Genomic DNA, 20,498 nt, shown 5'->3' with positions numbered 1-20,498 from the left:
TGTTCAGTCTCCCTCCACCCCCAGCAGTCCTCTCCTTGTCTCCCTCACGCGTCGGCTTTCTGTTGAGACGCTGCCCCCTATGGGTGGCTCTGTGTCCCGGTCCCAGGCTCATTCTGCCGTGCAGCTCTCTAGTTACGAGCCTCTCTTTTAGCCGGTGGCTCCCTCGTGTTGTCCTTAGTCACACACCTGCTTGCCATTAGGTAAATTGGGTATTTTGCATTTCCCTCCCCGGCACAGCCTTACATGTCGCTTGTTGCAGGAAAATTCCAGCGTATTTATTTGCTCTGCCACAACAACTGGCTATTTGGTTAAAAGTTCAACGGGGTCAGTACCGAAAGCCTAGCTTCACTCCTACGAGGGGTGACTAATGAGATTACCGTTACCAGAGCGATCGACGCATGCCGTTAACCCAGGCTCTCACGGGACGACACGAAACAGACTGGTGTTTGGGTTTTGGGGATGGTTTATGGCTTTTCTCTTCCTAAAACCTTGGATCCGATTAGAAGCAGACTAGCAGAACAATATTTACCGAGACATCAGCTCCACATTTATTTACAGGAAGAGCTTCAGCATGAAATCATATCTGTCCCATCAACATGAACTAAGAGATGCATTCACAGATACCCTGATTGAATTGGAAAGCATTGATCGCAGATGACTATTTGAGATGAATGCAAACAAAGCTTCAATTTGTTATCTTCCTTTTATCCCCCATCTCCCCCCCACAGAGCCTGTTATTGCTTATGCTAAACAAAAACTCTCTCATACTGTGTGTCTGTGTCTTGTTCCGCAGACCTGAAGGAGATGTGTGAGCTGCTGGGGATCGAGCAGTCGGTGCTGGAGCGCGCCTTCAGCTACCGCACCGTGGAGGCTAAGCTGGAGAAGGTCTCCACCACCCTCAACGTGTCCCAGGTCGGTCCCCCTCCCTCGGTCAGGCGAGGACGCAATCTTCCCCCTATTCGCCCCCCACACCTCCCTTCCCCCTCCTGTCCGTCCCTGTCCCGGAGAGTGTGTGTGTGTGTGTGTGTGTGTGTGTGTGTGTGTGTGTGTGTGTGTGTGTGTGTGTGTGTGTGTGTGTGTGTGTGTGTGTGTGTGTGTGTGTGTGTGTGTGTGTGTGCGCACACACATGCAGACATGCACACACTCGCGGCCGTGCAGGAAATGTCCTAGGCACATTACGTCCCGCTGAATCACTCCCGCGGCCGTCGACCCACATACCGGCGGGGCCGTCGCGAGAGAGTCCTCCATTAAAGATGAGCGGCGACGCGGGAGCGAATGTAGGTCAGATCTCGGCGGTCGGGGGGAGTTCATTCCCATCTCCGGGGGAGGCGGCGGCTGCAGTGAGATGATGCAGATTGGTGCTTTAGGTTTAGAGGCGCAGAACACGACGCCGCTGTCGCGCCGGCCTCAGGGTGGGGGAAGCGAGCAACCGTGGGTGTGGTGTTGCCCCCTCCTTGACTCCACTCCACCGCTGATTGTTGAAGTGGAGAGGAAATAGTTTGACTCTTTTTGCGGCTCGTTATGAATGCATTGCATGCTCCGACTTGAAGCTTTATCTTGATGTTATATGAAGGGTACTAAAAAGACGTTGTTATTGATCCCCGCCATCGATTGCTCAGTGGGGAAGGTTAATCCGGTTTTAACAGGCTTTGTTTTAATAAAAACAAAGTCAACAAAGACCGGCAGACGCAGAACAACAACAGGACCTCTATGAGCATGCTCAGGGGGGGCTCGGAGCGATAATGTTGATACGACCGTCTCAAAGTATTTCCTCGGTCTATTGAACCCTTGAAGCCCTTGAGAGCGAGCAGAGTAATGGGTGTCACGGTGGGCCGTGCGCTCCCTTCTCGTCCGATGTTCGAGATCACAGGCCCCTGGTTCTCGTCTCCCTGACTCCCAGTCCGTCGCATTTTTAACATCCGCCGTCTGTTTTGTGCTGAGATGAGCTTGCAATGTGTCACAAAAAGCTGGGATTTGTTTTGTTTTAAGCCGTGCAATCGTACAAAAAGTGGGCGGCAGTAGCTCAGGACGTGGAGCCGGTTGGCTGTTGCTGGTTCGATCCCCGGCTCCTCCCGGCTCCTCCTAGTGTCGAGGTGTCCCTGAGCAAGTCACCTAACCTTAACTGCTCCCGACGAGCTGGCTGTCGTCTTGCATGGCTGACGCTGCCGTCGGTGTGTGAATGTGTGCATGAATGGGTGAATGTTCGGTAATATCGTAAAGCGCTTTCGATGAAACCGCTATATAAATGCAGTCCACTTACAATCGTTTGGATCGTTTCTCCCGCAGGCCTACTACGCCCGCGACGCGCTCGCCAAGAACCTGTACAGCCGCCTGTTCAGCTGGCTGGTCACCCGGATCAACGAGAGCATTAAGGTTTGTATACCGACGCACGGGGAAGGCTCCCTGGGGTCTGTGTGGATGGGCCAAGGGTCTTCCAGGATCTCCCCGCCTTGACCTCTGACCTTTCTCCCAAGGCCCAATCCAAAACCCGCCACAAGGTGATGGGCGTTCTCGACATCTACGGCTTCGAGATATTCGAGGTGAGTAGAGATTTGCCCAAACGTGTGGTGTTTATTATTTTTTTTACCATTTACAATTGACTCTCATAGTTTCCGAGTGACAAAGCAGATGCCGCCGAGCGGAAACCTTTTGTAAACGCTGTCTCGGAGACGGCGTTCCAGCTGCTTCGGATGAGCCACCGTTTGCATGTTGTGATAAAACGTCCAAGAGCTCATCTCTTGGACTTCTAGGGTTGGGAAATACTGTCCAAATCACTCTTCACACTTTTTTACATATTTTATTTTTCCCATCTGTTTATTTGTTCAAGTGGCATGTCTCACAAGTGCAAGCTCTCATACTCCTTTGTGTCACCCCACTCACCGCCAAGCTCTCCTCTCTCTCGCCCTCTCTCTCCCTCTCCCTCTCCCTGAATGTTGTGTCATGTTGTGTTGTGTCTTGGGGGACCAGGACGGAGTAAGTACCATCTGTCCTGGGGAAAGGGGGGCGTTCGCTCTGCCCAGTCTGCATGCTGTGATCCCAAGGCCATTCTGTAGTGCTAACAACAACAAAAAAAAGATTATAATATAAAATAAATAACGAAAAGAAACCAGGCCAAAGTGTTGCGCTGCGGGTGAAAAGACGAGGGCTCAGTGCAGAACGCGACTCATTGTTGGCTTTTTAGAATTGAAGATGAATGTGGGGGACTGTAGTTTTCTCTAATCATTCCAATGAGCCTTTGGAGCATATTTTTTCCCATTTTTCAACCGGCGTTGCATCATAACAATGTGGTAAGTGTATGCAAATGTACAATGCTTAACTACCTCCATGTTGACTTCAGGCAGATCTGCCCGCTAACCATTGGTCATTTGCATATACTGCGCATATTGTAACAATATTAAGCTGGTCGGAAATCTGAAAAATAGTCAATTTAAAAAGCCAAGAGCAGAAGCAAGTTTTGTTTCACTTTAGACTACAAACACCAGCATGTATATTCACTCCCTAGAATGCCTTAAAGGGGACATATGATACCACCAGGTGAGTGTGATTAGCCGTTACAAGCCATTTTGAAAATATGCCTCTTCTGACATCATAGGTGGGCTTGTCCACCTAGATGTATGACGGATAGATAGACGTTTGCTACAGTCAACTTGGCATGCTGGTAGATCTATCCAGCACACATCTAGGTGGACACGCCCACTTGTGATGTCAGAAGAGGCTGATTTTCGGCTTGCAGTGGTTGATCACGCTCACACCTGGTGGTGTATTATGTTAGCTTTAAGAAGTCCCCCCCCTAGGCGACGTAGCCTCCTAGCTCAGGGAGTCTGAGTAGCAGAACGAGCCCGTCTCGTCTCCGCCCTCGCACACACTGCCGCTCGGACGCCTGTAGACGCGCTTTCGTTTGCCGTTGTGTGTTTTGATGTGAAGACAGCTCGAGGCGGTGTATTGATTTCCCCGGAAGCCTGGCAGGAAGGACGACGCGCTGCGGCGCGACGCTAGCCGTGTCGCGGCGTCCTTCAGGCATGCGGGCTGCACCGGGGAAAGCAGCGCGTCGTCCTTCGGCCCGCTTACCTCCTAGACTAGACGCCGCTAACACCCCCGCCTGAGAGTGGTCTTTTTTGGTTTGACTGAACATCAACTAACCCAACTAACCAAGAGTTGTGATTGGTTGTAATTGGTCATAAGGAAATGGATTCACAATGGTTTCGCAGTGTATCTAATTATTCAATGTTATGCTGGTATACTTGTTTAGTTGTTTTAATTTGATACAGGTTGACTTTTCCCTCACACAGCTACTTTGTATTGGGCCATTTTAGGTTGACTAGTGAGAGTTTATGGTAGACAATGGGGCAGGCTCACACTAGGTCCCCAGTAAGAACAGACCATGAAGAAGGTAACAAATTCAGTGTTTTTTCCACAAACCTAAAAAGGGTAGGAATTTGGAAAAACTGAGTGAGAAACTGCAGACAAAGAAGCACGTCTCATCTCTAGAAGCATAATGAGCATAAAAGCATAAAAGCATAAAAAACTTAATGAGGTGCGTGCGTGCGTGCGTGCGTGCGCGCGCGTTATACCTCTGTAAGCTGGGTTGAAACTAATTGGTGTTTTGCCCTCTCGCAGGACAACAGCTTTGAGCAGTTCATCATCAACTACTGCAACGAGAAGCTGCAGCAGATCTTCATCGAGCTGACCCTGCGCGAGGAGCAGGAGGAGTACATCCGCGAGGTGGGACCCCCTCCAACACGCACACACCCACACGCAGACACGAGCGTGCACACGTCCATGGCAGTGTTCTCCTCACCGCTCACATGTCCTGTGCCTGTTGATGGTCGCCTCGCCCCGTCCTCTGAGCTCCCTCTCCCCATCACTGGTCAGGGCTAAACCCCTGGATTCCTTTGGCTGTCTGACTGCCAGCCTTGTCCCCCCCCCCCAGGGTTCCCATTTATTACCCTGAGATACCGTCTGCTTCCTCTACCTCATGTAGCCCCCACTACCGCCACACCTGCATCCATCACTCCCCCCCCCCAAAAAAAAACGCTCTGGGCTCGCCTTGCCTGCTCTCGCTCCCTCCCTCTCTTCTAAACATCTCTCTATCACTCTCTCCCTTGGTCTCTGTGTGGACTAGGGGACGGATGTGATCCCTCACTCCAGCAAAAGTAACCCCCCATCCCCACCCCCACCCTCTCCTGCCCCCAAGAGGCTTCAGGGCTCTGTTTGCTTTCAAAGCTCCAAGTATGTGAGTGCTGTTCCCTTGACCCCCTCCCCATCCCCATCCCCCTCCTCTTCCTCCTTCCTCCTCTTCCTCCAAGTCCCCACCGTGCCACCCCCCCCCCCACCACCAACACCACCACCACCACCACCACCACCATGATATTCCACTCCCTGGCCTCCATCCAGTGTGACTGCATGGGAAAATTCCAGGGATCGGGACAAAGGGCAGCTTTAAAAAAGAAACGAGGGCGACCAATCAGAAGTCTGAAGCTGAAGTCACACACACTGTACTTTAGGTCACGCCTTCCTCAAGGGCCCCCTACTCTTGAAGTCTTGGGCTTTCTTGTCTCTCTATCTCTCTATCTCTCTATCTATCTCTCTACCTCTCTATATCTATTGTAAGAGTCATACCAGGATATCCTGTTTGGGTACAAAAAAAGCAGAGCAACAGGCCAATAGACATCTGCAATCATTTTCAAAAATGTTCGAATTCATTAGTCCATATCAAGCCAAACACTGAAACTAAACACGCATTGTTTGTTTGACTTATTTGAAGCGGTCCATTGGATTGAACTGATTCAGGGCTGTCTCTGTGGTGTAATTGTGGTGTTTAGTATCTCCTCAGAACCTGTGCCTGAATCACATTACCTCAGCTGTACTATACCTCAGCTTGTTCCTTTTGAAAGATGTGTGCCCAGAAGCTTTAATGGCTCAAAATATCTAAATGCGCTGATACGGGCTGCTTTCCCTTCCTTCTTTTTAAATTTATATGAGATAGCTGCGAAACGAGCCAGCCACTTAGGATCAATGTCCGTTAATCTCCTTAGTTGTGTAAGTGGGTGTTTAGTTGGTGAGAAGTGCTAAGTGGCTTTATTAGGAGCTCAAGTAGAAGTGAAACCCAAGACAACCTGGCGTTGACCTCGGGGAGTTGCCTTTCTCCACTCCTTCTGAAAACAGGACATCGAGTGGACCAACATCGAGTACTTCAACAACGCCGTCATCTGCGACCTCATTGAAAACGTAAGTCAACTGCTGGAGGTACTTCCCGGTTTCTTGGTGTGTGTGCACATTGCAGTTTCATAGGGTTAGCGCCTTCCTGGACATATTAACGGTGTAAAGGTACGAAGGGTGCGGGGCACCAAGATGGGGTGTACATCGGAACATGAACATGACATTAATGACCTTCATGTGAAAAACATGCCGGCTTTGATCTTTTAGACACTTTTTTTTCACACGTTTGTATGTTCTGTATCTTTAAACGATGTATTTCTGGCACTTATTACCCTTAAACTTGTTTCTTTATCGTCTTTACCTGACTTTGCTAAGCCCTTTTGAAAAGCCTCTATGAAACACGCGACAGAACTTAAAGCGGCCTCGTCTGTTAAAGAGTGGATGTTTCTGACCGGGGGGGGGGGGTTGGGTTTGTCCTCCTCGACCGACGAGCAGAACCAGAACGGCATCCTGGCCATGCTGGACGAGGAGTGCCTGCGCCCCGGGACCGTCACGGACATCACCTTCCTGGACAAGCTGAACACGGTGTGCGCAGAGCACCAGCACTTTGAAAGCCGCCTCAGCAAGAACTCCAAGTTCCTGACGGACCACAGTCTGCCCCACAGCTGCTTCCGTATCCAGCACTACGCCGGCAAGGTACGGGGGACCCCACGGGCCGGGGAACACACTCCAAGACACACGGTGGCGTACGCTGCCCTGCTCAGCGTAGCTGGGTCGAAATGTCTCCGGGAATTCTCCGAAATGTCTCCAGAAATGTCTCCGAAAAGTGTCTGACTTTTCTCCGGGAATGTCTCCGATATGTGTCTGTATGTATCAGACTTTTAGTAAGACCCCATATATTATCATGAATATTGTCATGGTTTAAGCAGTTCCGCGTTAATGCGTGTTCTCCTTTATCGGGCAAATGTCCCATCACTGTGATTTCCATGCCAATGTTATTTTCTCATCACATACCACAGAAAGAAATTAGGGGCTGAAGAAAGAATCGTGCCACAGTAGTCTTTCTTACGTGACTGAAGTGGATGTGACATTATAATGGATCTTCTCTCGTGCTGTTCACACTAATGAAACCCTAGCAGAGGCAACGTTTTCATCCTCAGAACATTCAAATTTTACAAATGACAACCTCGTTCTAATCCATGTTAATATCCCGCCGTGTACCGAGATATGTTTCCGTCTGCTCGCTTGAGCTCTTGTGTATTTTGTCGTCACGAGAGCAGTGCGAAAGGACGCTCTTTGCACAGCTATTTGATTCCAAAACCGCGTAGTTGAGCTAAAACCAAACGCTGTGTAACGGAGGCCACGTTTCAACTCGTCTGCTCCACAGGTTCTGTACCGCGTGGAGGGCTTCATGGACAAGAACAACGACCTGCTGTACCGCGATCTGTCCCAGGCCATGTACAAGGCAAACCACAAACTCATCAAGCAGCTCTTCCCCGAGGGCAACCCCGCCAAGGTCAACCTGAAGAGGCCCCCCACCGCCGGCTTCCAGTTCAAGCACTCGGTGGGCACCCTGATGAGGAACCTGCAGACCAAGAACCCCAACTACATCAGGTCAGAGATCCCCCTCCCCGTCTCTCGTTGTGCTAACATGCGTCTCCTTCGCATATGACGTAGTATACAACTGAGCTTAACGGTCAACTGAACCCAACATAATTGCGCTTTTTTCTCATCACTTGACTTTAGAGAGACTGAAGGGTAACGAAAGAACCTCACTACGGTTTATTTTTTATTTAGTGTATTGTGAACTTTTTTTAATTTCATCCCAATCCCTTACTCTTGATATCTTCTCTTCTCGGCCCACAGGTGCGTTAAGCCCAACGACAAGAAGGCGCCCCGTATCTTCACGGACTCCCTGGTGCGCCACCAGGTGGCCTACCTGGGCCTGATGGAGAACGTGCGCGTGAGGCGGGCCGGCTACGCCTACCGCCAGGCCTACGAGCCCTGCCTGGAGCGCTACAAGATGCTCTGCAAGCAGACCTGGCCCCACTGGAAGGGCCCCACAAGGTAGGAGCTGAGCCCTCTGCAATTGGGGACTTTTGTGTGTGTTGCCCGTACACCTTGTGGTACTAGCTTGGGTTTCTTAGCCTAAGTGCCTTGGCTTTGAGTTGGCTTTGAGGCCAGTTGTGCTTTTGAAACCGTGTCTTCTTTGGCCATCTTAAGCATGATCTGATTGGGCCTTATTGAGACATGGTTTTTTTTGCCTACTAGTGGTTCATTAATCTGAATAAAGTGGTCCAAAAATGATCAGAATATTAAATGTTCCTGAAGTATGCCTCTAATGACGGACATACTGAACCATTTAAATGTGTGATTTTCCAGTAGTGTCTGCTCTACATAGCAACGAACATTACTAGCAACAGATTTACCGTCGTAAGGCGTTCTGGGGGGGGGGGAGGGGGAGTCTACATAAAAAACATTGTCCACTGCTTACTCTCTATCTCCTATTGGTCTCGCATGGCTGTTTAGTATTCACTGGAGCCACCTCCTCTGTGCGTGTGTGCTGGGGTCCTATCTGATTGCCAGTTTTGATACCAAACATTTGGTGTCTTGTTGTTAAACTCTAGTAAACAAACCCTTGGCCTCCTTGCGCCCAGCTCCGGGGGGGTCACGGAGTCCTCCTCTCCCACGCATTGTGCAAGATATATTCTACATCTACCTCCCTCCCTCTCCTCTGGTTGGGGGAGGGGGGATGTTTTCATGTTCCTCACCGCTTTCTCTGTTGTAGTAAAGCTTCCCACTTCTGCTTTCTGTTGTTTTTAACTGCTGTGTAAAGTAAGGCACATCTGACCCTTTTTGACCTCTCCGGTGTTCCGTAGGGAGGGTGTGGAGGTGCTCATGGCAGATCTCCAGGTCTCAACGGAAGAATTTGCCTACGGCAACTCAAAGATATTCATCAGGAACCCCAGAACGGTAAAGCAACGCAAAAGGCCCATGAACAACAACCGAGCACTCTTTAGGTTCCCGTGCACGTAGAACATGCGCTGGATAAGGTCGGGCTGGCTTCAAGTGGCCGAAATTATCCGGCTCTGGAGCTCTGTGTTCTCAAATTAGGAGGGTCCAAACAGCTCCCAACTGCCCCCACCACCACCACCACCACCACCACAGCAATTAGCAACACAACCAACATTCTGGGAGCACATGGTATCACTTACATACTCACCATGGGAAACAAATGTTTTTTTCAATGTTTTCTTATACTCAACGCTAGCCTTTTTGGTTTCTATAACCTGCATTGGAGAAAGTGTCTTTCTCTCAGCGGGCTCGACGAACAATCCGGAGCATAGAACACGCTCTATTGCCCGGCGGGATTTCGATTCCCCGATTTTCATCTCCCTTGCGTGACTCCATCTCGGCCCTGCATCTCCCGGCCGGTGGCAGTTTCACAAGAGATCCTGCCTCCATTAAGTCTGTCTGGTTCAGCCAGGTTTACACAATCCGAGAGCCTCCTTTCTCCCTGTGTAGCAGTTGGCTCTGGGGAGAGGAGGTTTCGTCTCCCGAGCCTCTGCTTTCGATTCTCTGCCATCGGGGACTTTTCATTGGTATTGCTTCTCACAGACTTCTTTTGTGGGGGGTTTTATGAACAGGCTGGTTGCTTTCGTTTGTAATAACCGTAGTCTCCGAATTCAGACGTTAGATTTTCTCAAGTATGGCAGCAGATGAGCTCAAATCGGAGTAAACAGGGAATTTCACTTTCTTTCACTTCGTATTAGTGTTGGCCAATCGTGTGGCTGGCAGTGGCGATCTTTGAGCGTGTAATTGGCCAACGCAAACCCAGCCAGCAGACGTTAACTGTAGAAGTCTGTGAAGGTTTAAAGTGCAGCACTGTGTGGAGCTGCCACTGCAGAAATACACTTTTTAAATCCGGAAATATTCATCCACTCGCACAAATGAGGGTTCTGCGGTAGAATACCTTCCTAATGAAACGGCAAACAAGGCTTAATTCCGCCCCTTGCTGTTTTTGTTTCCGGCCCAGGCTCTGTGCCATCTCCCCCCCCCCCCCCCCCAGCAGTTCTGCTTGGACATGCCGGTAAACGGACTGCTGGGTCCGAGGTTATACTACCAGTGACCCAAAGGGCGTCCCTTTGTGTCAAACGCAGACTAATGACACATCAGTGGACGATAAAGTACTGTTCTGATACGCGGTGATAACATCTGGACACGTTTACCACCACAACAGTGGGGTCGCTCGGCACATGGATCCGGCTAATGAGAGGGTCCTTGACGGAGCCCTGTGTGTCTCGTGTGTCTGCAGCTCTTCTCCCTGGAGGAGAAGCGCCGCGGCTGCCTGGAGAACCTGGCCGCCCTCATCCAGAAGATCTACCGCGGCTGGAAGTGCCGCACGCACTTCCTGCTCCTCAAGCGCAGCCAGGTGGTTGTGGCCGCGTGGTACCGCCGATACGCGGTAGGGGACACACACACACACACACACACACACACACACACACACACACACACACACACACACACACACACACACACACACACACACACACACACACACACACACACACACGACTACGTACAACTAGTACTACATACACAACTACACACTACACAATCTTGCCTAGCGTGTCTGTCCAAATGGATTCAAGGTGGTCTCTGACTTCTTTCTCTGTTCCTCTTTTTTCTCCCGACCTACAGCAACAGAAGAAGTACACGCAGATCAAGAGCGCCACCATCATGGTGCAGTCGTACTCCAGGGGATGGAAGGTAGGCCGCCGCCCTCCGCACGTCAATCACAGCGAAATCCAAAGAAAACTGTGAGCTAGAAAGTACAGCACATACATGCATTTAGGGCATTTAGCAGACGTTTTTATCCAAAAAGACTTCCTATAAGTACATTTGTCATAAGAAAGTGAAACGATATATCACTGTAGGTATTGTACAATAAGGATGTTCATAGAACCAAGTGCAAAGCACTTGCAATTCGCCAGGTTATCCGATTCCCTGTATACAACAAAGATAGCTAGGATAAGATATAACTAAGACATAACTAAGTACTATAATTAAATACAAATTAAAACGCGTTCATTGTGTTCCTTGACCAGGCGCGCAAGATCCTGCGGGAGCTGAAGCACCAGAAGCGGTGCGAGGAGGCGGCCACGACCATCGCCGCCTACTGGCACGGCACCCAGGTACTGACTCAGCAGCACCCCCTCGATCAGGGAGGAACCACAACGCCGGGGACGGACACTCCCTCCTGCCGCCTCTTTAATAACGTCCTGTTTTAATGCAAGCTCGGCTAATCGTCGCCCAGTTCCTCAGCGCTGCGCCGCTGTGAATTCAGCTGAGCGACGCATCCCCCTGTGCGAGCATTTGCTAACTCTGCTGAAACCCCCCCCCCCCCCCAGAATGGATCTCTGCTGGCGAGTGGCAGCGCTCAAGCGTTCTCATTTCTCTGAGCAGGCCCTTTCTGAGCGTGATCACTGCTCTGTCCTCTTGATTCTGCTTCTGTCGGCTGATCGCACCGTTCTTTTTTTTTTTTTTTTTTCAAATCAAATGTTTCTGCTTCTTCCTCTTCTTCCCCCCCCCCCCCCCCCCCCCCCCCGTCCTCCATCACTCTTTATTTCCTCTCCTCTCCTCCCTTCTCTCTCTTTGATCATCTCCCCCCCACCCAAACCCCACCGCCGTGGTGAAGGCTCGCGTGGAGCTGAGACGGCTGAAGTATGTCGCGGCGAGTACGCGGGCTGTGGCGCTCATTTGGGCGTACTGGCAGGGCACCAAGGTATTTGAACGCTCGGGTTTGAGTAGTTACTGTACTAGTTACACTGGACACCCCAATCCCTAACCCCAGCCCTAACCCCAACCGTCCTCTTAACCAGCAACAACCCTCTGCGACCTCAAGGATCTGGCTCCTAATGCCCGTCACTTGTGAGTCAACGCCACCCCCCCTCTTTCCCACAGTTGGTCGAGTCCATGTTACATTTTTCGGAAGATAATCTACTAACCATTCTCAACGGAATTTATTGTTGGCTTCATTTTGCTCCGAGGTTCCCAGTTACCGCGGTGCTAAAGTGTTGTGGGTCTCAACCCCCGCGGGCCTTTCACAGTCCCACGATGGCTGTGTGTGGCTATAGTGTAAAGTACTGTAGGTCCCACGTTCATCCCTGCAGTCTCAATATGGTTCATCGCATCATGTCCAGAGCCTGTTCATTAACGGGGGGGGGAGATGGTCCCATCATGACACATATGGTCGCACTTCGTAAACCTTCCAGCCACATATAATCTGTTTAATCTCCTCAAGTTTAAACCCCACTCCCCCCATTGCCATTGACTAATGTCTTCTTCAGTGTCTCTTGGCCACCATTTTCTACCATGCGGCTGCATTAACGATACCCGGCCCATGCCTCTTTATCGACGGGTAATCTTAAGGAATTAGGATAAAGAGCAGAATGCTCGCAGTGGTTCGTTGCGGATGACTCGTAAGCCCATTTGTTCTGCCCTCGCACGTCCAAAGCCTCCGAAGCATGGGACTCCAACCGCGCCGGCGAATCAGAGCGCAGTCGTAATGAGCCGTGAACTTCACTCCACCCCTCGCTGCAAACTAAACACGCCATCTTCCCAACGGCCCAATATGGTTTGAATCCAGGAAGCCATCACGATTCCTCACGCTTCTCCCAATGCAGAACCAGGGCAGCTGAATGCCAATACAATGGTCAAGGTGTATCCACCTACATCGCTTTCATTGTCTTCCAATTCTGCACGATAACAACCGCCATTAAAGATCCTGTCAGACCCTAAAAGACTCCCCCCCCCCCCCCTCGCCCAAGTCCCCTCAGTATCCACTGCCCTGTGACTCACTACTAACATCCCCCCCGCCATAACGACTCCTGCCACCCAATGACCATGCTACCAAAATGTAACCTCCTCCTGCTCCATCACCATCACCCCCCCCCCCCTAACCCCCACCACCAGGCCCGACGAGAGCTGCGTCGGCTGAAGGAGGAGGCCAGGAATAAGCACGCCGTGTCGGTCATTTGGGCCGGCTGGCAGGGCACCAAGGTATTTCACCTAGGCTTGACCCCTGTCCCCCGTCCCCCCCCACCCCGTCTGACTTTGGTTTTGCCCGCCTTTTTTAATTGTTTTGTCTGTTTGTCACGCCGGTACCATCCCTCTTAACCCACCCATCCGTTGAGACATGGAACCCATAAAACCCCCCCCCCCCCCCATCCCGGGGGGCCGCCTGTCTACCCACCAATCCCATCGTCGCACGTCTTTTCTGCTTCAATCCACTTTGAACGTTTTCTATCCGTAATGTACAGGGACGGGTGTTCTCCGTGCAACACACACACACATACACACACACACACACACACACACACACGCACACACAAGGCCACTGTGCTCATCGCATGATTACAGTGGCGACCCTCACAAAGCTCTTCTGCTTAACCCCAAGCCCCCCAGCACCACCCTTACCTCCAAGCCAGTCGTCCCAGTCCTCCCAGACACTGTTAGTTTTGACGGGCTAATGGAAGGGAGGCATGGTGATCAGCCAGCGGAGGTCTGGGGCGCAGGAAAGACCTTAAGCCTCTTTGCCATGCAGCCGGTGGATTAGAGGCTCTGTGGGGCCGAGGCTCGGAGGCGGGTGGCTGGCCGGGGCTGCACGGGGGGTGGGGGGGTGCTGAAGACACGCTCACCGCGTACGTGCGGCCCGCCAGAGTCAGACACAACACGCGTGCACCCATGAAAGGACATAAACCGCGGACACTATTGTTGTGTACGTGCGTGGGGGGGGGGGGGGGGGGGGGGGGGAGTTGTGTGTGTTTCTCAATCATCTGCTGTCCTGTGCATGCTCTCCTTCGCTCTCTCCCTTCCTCTCTCTTATCTCTCACCCGCCGCTCCATCTCTGCACGACATCTTGGCAAGACACGGCATGCTGAATTTTTTTTTTTCCCGCTGAATTGAAGTGTCAGGGGTGCCTGTTTTAATTTCCTCTTTTAGCGTGACGTTGGGATCCCCGCAGCCTGACACCTGTTAACACCTGCCCTTTTTTCCTGTGTCCCCCACCGTCCCTGGAAAAAAGGTCATCCACGTCTCGCGCTCCCATGTGTTACACTCGTCGACATCAGATGACGGAGCACTAACCTCTTTACATTCTGCCACAGAGCTTTTCCTGTCGCCGGTCGGATCGCAGCAAGGCTGTCGTGTGGCGTGTGTGTCCGAGTGTCCCTGTGTGCTGTGTGCAGTGTGTGTGTGTGTGTGTGTGCGCAGTGTTTTGACGTGTGAAGTGATCCAACAAGACAACGCCTCAGCCTCCTCCGCCCCTCTCCCAATCCAGAGTGCTGCTTCATGTATCTCGACCTCTCTCTCCCTCTCTCTCTGTGTCTCCCGACCGTCCTCCCACAGGCGCGTAGGGAGCTGAAGAGGCTAAAGAAGGAAGCGAGGCGTAGGCACGCCGTGGCCGTCATCTGGGCCTACTGGCTGGGACTCAAGGTACCCGCCGGCCCCCCCAGGCAGGGCCAGCCTGGGGCTGCCACCAGACCATAACCCTTCCACAACCCTCCCACCCACTAACCCCTAATAGTGTTTCCATTCTCTGCATGTGTCATGGAGGTCCACCTCACCACGAATAGAATCATCTTCTTAACTTTGCATTTCAAAAGTCGGCATAGGCGGTTTGCTGCTAAATATATCGGGCATATTCCCAGGTTTGACCAACTAGACATGTTGTCAAATCGTATGGGCGCACAGATGTACTCACTCTCATGCATGCACACCAACACACACACCACCCCTTCTCCTCTGGTCAGGCTGACCTCATCAGCGAGTGACGGGTGTTCAGGAGGAGACAAACGGAGGAACAAAGTCAGGATTTTGAATGTGACTAACTGCCTGGCACAAATGTGGTGTTGCTACCTATTTACTCTTGTCAATTTTATTTTTGTACATAACACATTTTTAACAATATATTTCCCACCCCATCACTTTCTAGTCCACATCCTTCACAGCTCAGAGGTGTTAACTATGTCTGTCCGTCTTTCTGTCCGTCTGTCGGATCCGGCTCTCGTTATTTTGGAATGCAGCCTGCATTTTAAATGTGGATTAACATTTTATTATGCTCAATGTTGTCCATTTGTCTCATTTTTATTGTCACCTTTGATGTGTTCACTGTTTTAACCCCCATTCACTCCCCGTATGTGTCTAACCAAACTGTGTGTGTGTGTGTGTGTGTGTGTGTGTGTGTGTGTGTGTGTGTGTGTGTGTGTGTGTATTTTGCTGTCATACTCGACTGTCAACCCGTCACTCTGTGGTACAGTGCCTTGTTTCTCTCTCCGTTTCCGAGGAGGTAATTGACAGCTGTGTTTTGTATCTTTGCACCAGGTCCGTCGGGAGTACAGGAAGTTCTTCAGAGCCAACGCGGGCAGAAAGATTTACAGCTTCATCATGCAGAGACTCGTACGTAGCAGGCCTTGATAAAACTTTGTGTGTTGTTGTGTAAGGTGTGGGGATGTTGGTGGTGTATAAACAAAATAATAACTACGAAGAACCAGAACCAGGCTTCTCCACTTTGAGGTCGTTTGAGGATCGGATCATAAGCCTGCTCACGATGCCCGCCCCCACCCCCGTCGTGCTTCCAGATGCAGAAGTACTTCCTGGGCCTGAAGCGTGATCTGCCCTCCATGTCCCCCATCGGCGGGAGCTGGCCCACCCGGCCCTACCGCTTCCTGGACACGGCTCACACGGAGCTCCGCAGCATCTTCCACCACTGGAGGGTAGGTGGAGTGCTCGCAAACACACTCTCCTACTTTGGTCGGGCGTCACATAGTCTCACGAAGCAAGCCCGTCCACACAGAGAATCTTGGACACAGGGTTGGTTAACTGTGTCTTGACTGACATGCAAGCCTGACCAATCAAAGCCCTTACGCTAGTGGAAACTGTACATTGGGAGAAACAGATGCCACAGATGGTGGAAGAAACGTGTGTCAAATGGGATTTAATACAATTGCCCAGCTCTCTACCAAAAATGTCTATATATGAACGGCTGCATAAATACATGGAAGTAAATATACGAATAAACCCTATTGACCAGAGTCATATCTTACCTGGATCTACATTTCTGTGAGTGACAATGCTGCCAGTCAATGAGAATCTGGTCTTGAGGGCTCAAGATGCTGCGACTGCGAGGCTTAGCTTGCTCTATGCATCAGATGATCAGGGCGAGGTACTGTATGTATATGAATAGAAAGCAGCTGAGACGACCTATTGAATGACAAGTCTGTTCTAAAGGGTTTCTGTGTTTGTGTGTATGGTTTGTGTGTGTAGTGCAAGAAGTATAGGAGCCGGTTCACGGACGAGAGAAAGGCGGTGTTCGAGGAGAAGCTGCAGGCCAGCGAGATCTTCAAGGATAAGAAGGCTCTGTACCCGAGCAGGTACAGCCCCCCCCGCCAAGCTCCCCTCAGCCTCACCCGCTATCCCCTAGATCGTTAGAGACAAAGTATCAGAACAGGAGACTCTGTAAACAGTCGTTCAAAAGCAGCTATCATCTAGTTACTGTTACTATCTTGTTTTGTTTTTTTATCAGAAGTCATTTTATCATAATTATAATAAGGCTGTTTTTCATTCTGAAATACAAGGTTTAGCTGCTGTAGTCAGATTTAAGAGCTATAATTTGAGTCTAACTTATTAGAAATGTCCTAGCCATCTGTCAGCTATTAGTGAAGGAAATACGCTGTGAGAATATCTGTTCTGGTTTTCCGAGCATAACCCTGTTTAATTAAGACTGTTCCCGGCTCATTTCGGACCAGGGCTTCTTACTGATTGGTTTGGGAAATTCATCTTGTCAGTGAATCACAGATGCGTGAATGCATCTCCGAGCAATGGCGGTGAAAAGTAGGGAGGTAGTAGAGCTGGAGGGAATGCTTTTTGCGGTTGCCTATTTAAAAATAGTACTTTTTGTTCGGCTATGTCTCTCCTTTATAACCCTTATCAGTATTTCAGAGTATTTGAAATCCCTAGCTCATCACAGAACCTCCATGGTTCCCGCTGTACTGGTGCCTACTGAGTGCTGAACGGTGTTGCATCTTCCCCTCAGCGTGGGGCAGCCTTTCAGAGGGGACTACCTGGAGATCAGCAAGAACCCCAAGTACCAGAAGCTGAGCAGCGCCATGGACGAGAAGGTCCTGCTGGCCGACATGGTCAACAAGATAAACCGGGCCAACGGCAAGGTAATCCCAGCACCACTATCACACGAGCACGGAATTCCTCCGGAATACAGTGGAGACAAAGGAGAAAATACCTCACCTGAAACCATTTAGTTTCGGACAGTTTTTAACATTTTGTGAGGTTTATTTAAAAGTCTGCTGACCCATCGTCACAGGTGGTCTTGGTTCAAGCAGAATTAACACTGGACTAGTTCATGAATTATTGATGAAAGAGAAGCATAATCACCTTGTAACAAATCACTCGGTCTCCTTAGGTTTACTGTTAACTGAAATCCCAGGATCTGAGAAGAGCTTTTGCTGGCTTTAATGCAGAATGAAATCGTGTTTTCTGTCGTCGTCGTCGCACAGGGCACCGCTCGCATCTTCCTGCTTACCAAGAACAACTTTGTGCTGGCGGACCAGAAGACGGGCCAGGTGAAGGCCAGCGTGCCGCTGCCCGACCTCGCCAGCATCTCCGTCAGCACGCAGAACGACGGCTTCTTCGCGCTCAAACTCAAAGAGGTGGGCGGGACCCCGTGTACGACGAGAGAGATTCTTATTGGCTGTGGCTGCCGATCAACATGCTGGTCATTATCCTGTGGAGAGAATAATTAACCCTACACCAAATTGAAACACTAAGTGATCCATTTCTTTGGGCCAAATGTCACCAAAGATGTCGTTTGCAATTGACATTTACAAACAAGAGATGCAAGGCTGTGTTTAAGTATTTATTTTTCCATTCAGGGTTCTGCCGGGGCGACCAAAGGGGACTTCCTACTGAGCAGCGAGCACCTGATTGAGATCATCACCAAGCTGCGTCGCACGGGCGCCACGGCCGTGAACCACAATCACCTGGACATAGACATCTCAGATGAGTAAGGGCTCCTGAAAATATATACACACACACACACACACGCATGCACACATGCATACCTAACACACAAACGCACTATATACATGCCCAAATTCATCATGAACAGCCCCAAAAAAGGGTCCGTCAATTGCACATATTTGTATGCTTGTACCAAATTCCAATTGAGACATTTGGTACGAAATTTAGTGTCCAGGGACATGTCTTCTTGTGGATCTATTTCGTTCTAATTGCGTCTTCACTTGTACTAAACTGCCTATTTAGGGCCAGAAAGAAGTAGCTGTCTTTGTCTTCCAGTGATTGGTTCCGGCGAAGCTGTCTGTTAACCATTGGGCCCGATCATGTGTTTCCCCCGGCAGGTTCCTGGTGCAGTTCAAGCAGGACAAGGTGTGTGTCAAATTTGTGCAGGGAGCGCCGAAGAACGGCAATGGCGCGTCCTGCAAGCGCAAGAACAACCGTCTGCTGGAGGTGTCTGTTCCCTCGACGGCGTAACCACGCTGCCACACCCCCCCCCCCCCCCCCCCCCCCCCCTCAAATCCCCCTCCCCCCGCACCCAGCCTTCCTCTCAGAGTTCCACGGAGTTGCTCTTGAGGCTGGCTAATCAAACCAGACGACCAAGCCCTCTCCCCGGAGCCCCTGTTCTCAAGCACCCCTCCCCCCCCCCCCCCCCCCCCCCCCCCTCTCTACTCCCGACTCCCAAATGACTGTGCAATTATTCAACTGATTGTGATTATTGTTTTTTTTATTTGTTTCTTTCATAGCCGTCGTCGTTATTATTCGGCACCTGATCATGTTCATCAAGACACCGCTTTTCTGGTGAGGAGAGCCCTCTTCTGCTGGGTTGCATGCCAAGAAAAGGTGTTAACGGGGAAATATTGTATGATCGTAGTGTTGTGTTTCGTCGAAAAGACAAACTTTACTGTCTGATGTGGCGACGGTGGTGTGATTCAACGATGTAGATGATCACTTTTGATTATTTTGCCTGTAAGTTGTACCTTTCTTTAGATGTCTCTGGGGTTGTTGACGTGCGTGTGACGATTCGAGCGAAGCGCTACAGCCCTGACTGGCTTTGGCTAATCTGTGATCTGACCGAGTCAAAAATAAGAAGAAATTAGAGATTTACAAAGAGCTTTTCAAACTGGGATTTAAGATTGGTTTTCTGATAGACTTATTGTTTGCACTTATATTCTTTATGGTTTGAATGGGAAAAGAAAAGAGAAATTAAGACGATTTGGATAGGGTTTTGATTGTTTTTCCAGATAATTTATATTGTCCATTCCCCTTAAAAGCCAATTATCGACAAATTTGATTTGCCAAGCAAAAAAAAAAAACGTTTGTATTCCTTAACTCCTATGTGCCATTCAATTGATCTGTTTTTATCCGGTGGACATTTCTCTAGCGCTGACCTAGAGTCCAATATAGGCATTGAGTTAGTGTTTATGTTAATAATGATGCCAAAAAGTTAGAATAGATGAAGGGGGCATAATTATATGCTGCACGTACATTGGTTTTCTTTTTGATTTGCTTTACAGCACAATGACCAATGCCAGGATCCATACAGTTTTGTGCAGTTGTAAAAATCTCATCCAATGCTCCCATCTAATTAAATGGGGTGCTTTGTCATGGCAGGTGCCATCATAGACCAGTACAACACAACTCAGTCAACATCTGTCCCATCCCAAATCCAAATCAATGTATAAAGTAACAAGAATCTTGCAGGTGAAATCACATTTCCTAAGATCCCAAAACATTGTTGGGGTTCTTTTGTGGAACCACAAAAAAAGACTCCCACCCAAGGGAAAAAAAGATGACATTCTGAAGTATTGTGCTTACACAGTGACACAGCATGGAAAAACAAGCCAAAACTTTGAGGGAAAAGCCAAAAAAACACCTGAAATCGTCAGTAGAATTGAATCGTGCTGTGTACATAGTTCTGTCCCTGGCTGTACCATAACCTGTACATAGCTCTTTTAGCTGCAGCCATGGCATGGGAGGACACTCTGCACTAGAGCGTCCTAGTTTCTTATTGCTGTGCTGGTGGAGTTGCTATTGTTGTTGCCATTGCAATTGGGGGTTATTTTTTCCATTGTAGTGCATGACCCACTCTTGGCTAATGGGCCTTATAAATGCAATGTGTTTCCTGGCAAACGGAAGAAACAAAAGTCAGGATATTGAGTGTGACTAGCCGATGCTTATAGCCTGGTACAAACGTGGTGTTGCTACCTATTTTGTTTCGTACCGATGAACAGCGAGTAAGTGCG

At 49.9% G+C, this 20,498-nt stretch overlaps 1 protein-coding gene across 8 annotated transcripts in view; it reads left to right on the top strand.

Moving 5' to 3' along the window:
• Window positions 1-18,889, top strand: part of myo1b (myosin IB) — a 52,791-nt gene extending 33,902 nt beyond the window's left edge. The window contains exons 11-33 of one of the 8 annotated variants that reach the window (XM_030342739.1): window positions 794-912; window positions 2,287-2,373; window positions 2,475-2,540; window positions 2,968-2,973; window positions 4,618-4,722; window positions 6,166-6,228; window positions 6,655-6,855; window positions 7,547-7,773; window positions 8,026-8,226; window positions 9,039-9,132; window positions 10,475-10,624; window positions 10,864-10,932; window positions 11,271-11,357; window positions 11,861-11,947; window positions 13,138-13,224; window positions 14,572-14,658; window positions 15,547-15,621; window positions 15,804-15,938; window positions 16,489-16,595; window positions 17,258-17,390; window positions 17,736-17,888; window positions 18,111-18,241; window positions 18,597-18,889. In XM_030342739.1, the coding sequence (XP_030198599.1) occupies window positions 794-912; window positions 2,287-2,373; window positions 2,475-2,540; window positions 2,968-2,973; window positions 4,618-4,722; window positions 6,166-6,228; window positions 6,655-6,855; window positions 7,547-7,773; window positions 8,026-8,226; window positions 9,039-9,132; window positions 10,475-10,624; window positions 10,864-10,932; window positions 11,271-11,357; window positions 11,861-11,947; window positions 13,138-13,224; window positions 14,572-14,658; window positions 15,547-15,621; window positions 15,804-15,938; window positions 16,489-16,595; window positions 17,258-17,390; window positions 17,736-17,888; window positions 18,111-18,241; window positions 18,597-18,729 (2,603 nt within the window). In that variant the 3' untranslated portion in view covers window positions 18,730-18,889. The remainder of the gene's footprint in view (window positions 1-793; window positions 913-2,286; window positions 2,374-2,474; window positions 2,541-2,967; window positions 2,974-4,617; window positions 4,723-6,165; window positions 6,229-6,654; window positions 6,856-7,546; window positions 7,774-8,025; window positions 8,227-9,038; window positions 9,133-10,474; window positions 10,625-10,863; window positions 10,933-11,270; window positions 11,358-11,860; window positions 11,948-13,137; window positions 13,225-14,571; window positions 14,659-15,546; window positions 15,622-15,803; window positions 15,939-16,488; window positions 16,596-17,257; window positions 17,391-17,735; window positions 17,889-18,110; window positions 18,242-18,596) is intronic. The other 7 variants (XM_030342740.1, XM_030342741.1, XM_030342742.1 and 4 more) reach the window with 7 other exon arrangements.
• The last annotated feature ends 1,609 nt before the right edge of the window (window positions 18,890-20,498 follow it).

Source organism: Gadus morhua, chromosome 20 (genome assembly GCF_902167405.1).
Source record: "Gadus morhua chromosome 20, gadMor3.0, whole genome shotgun sequence".
NCBI classification, from domain to species: domain Eukaryota; kingdom Metazoa; phylum Chordata; class Actinopteri; order Gadiformes; family Gadidae; genus Gadus; species Gadus morhua.
The sequence above is the reverse complement of the archived record's forward strand: the minus strand, read 5'-3'. Positions and strand labels throughout refer to the sequence as shown.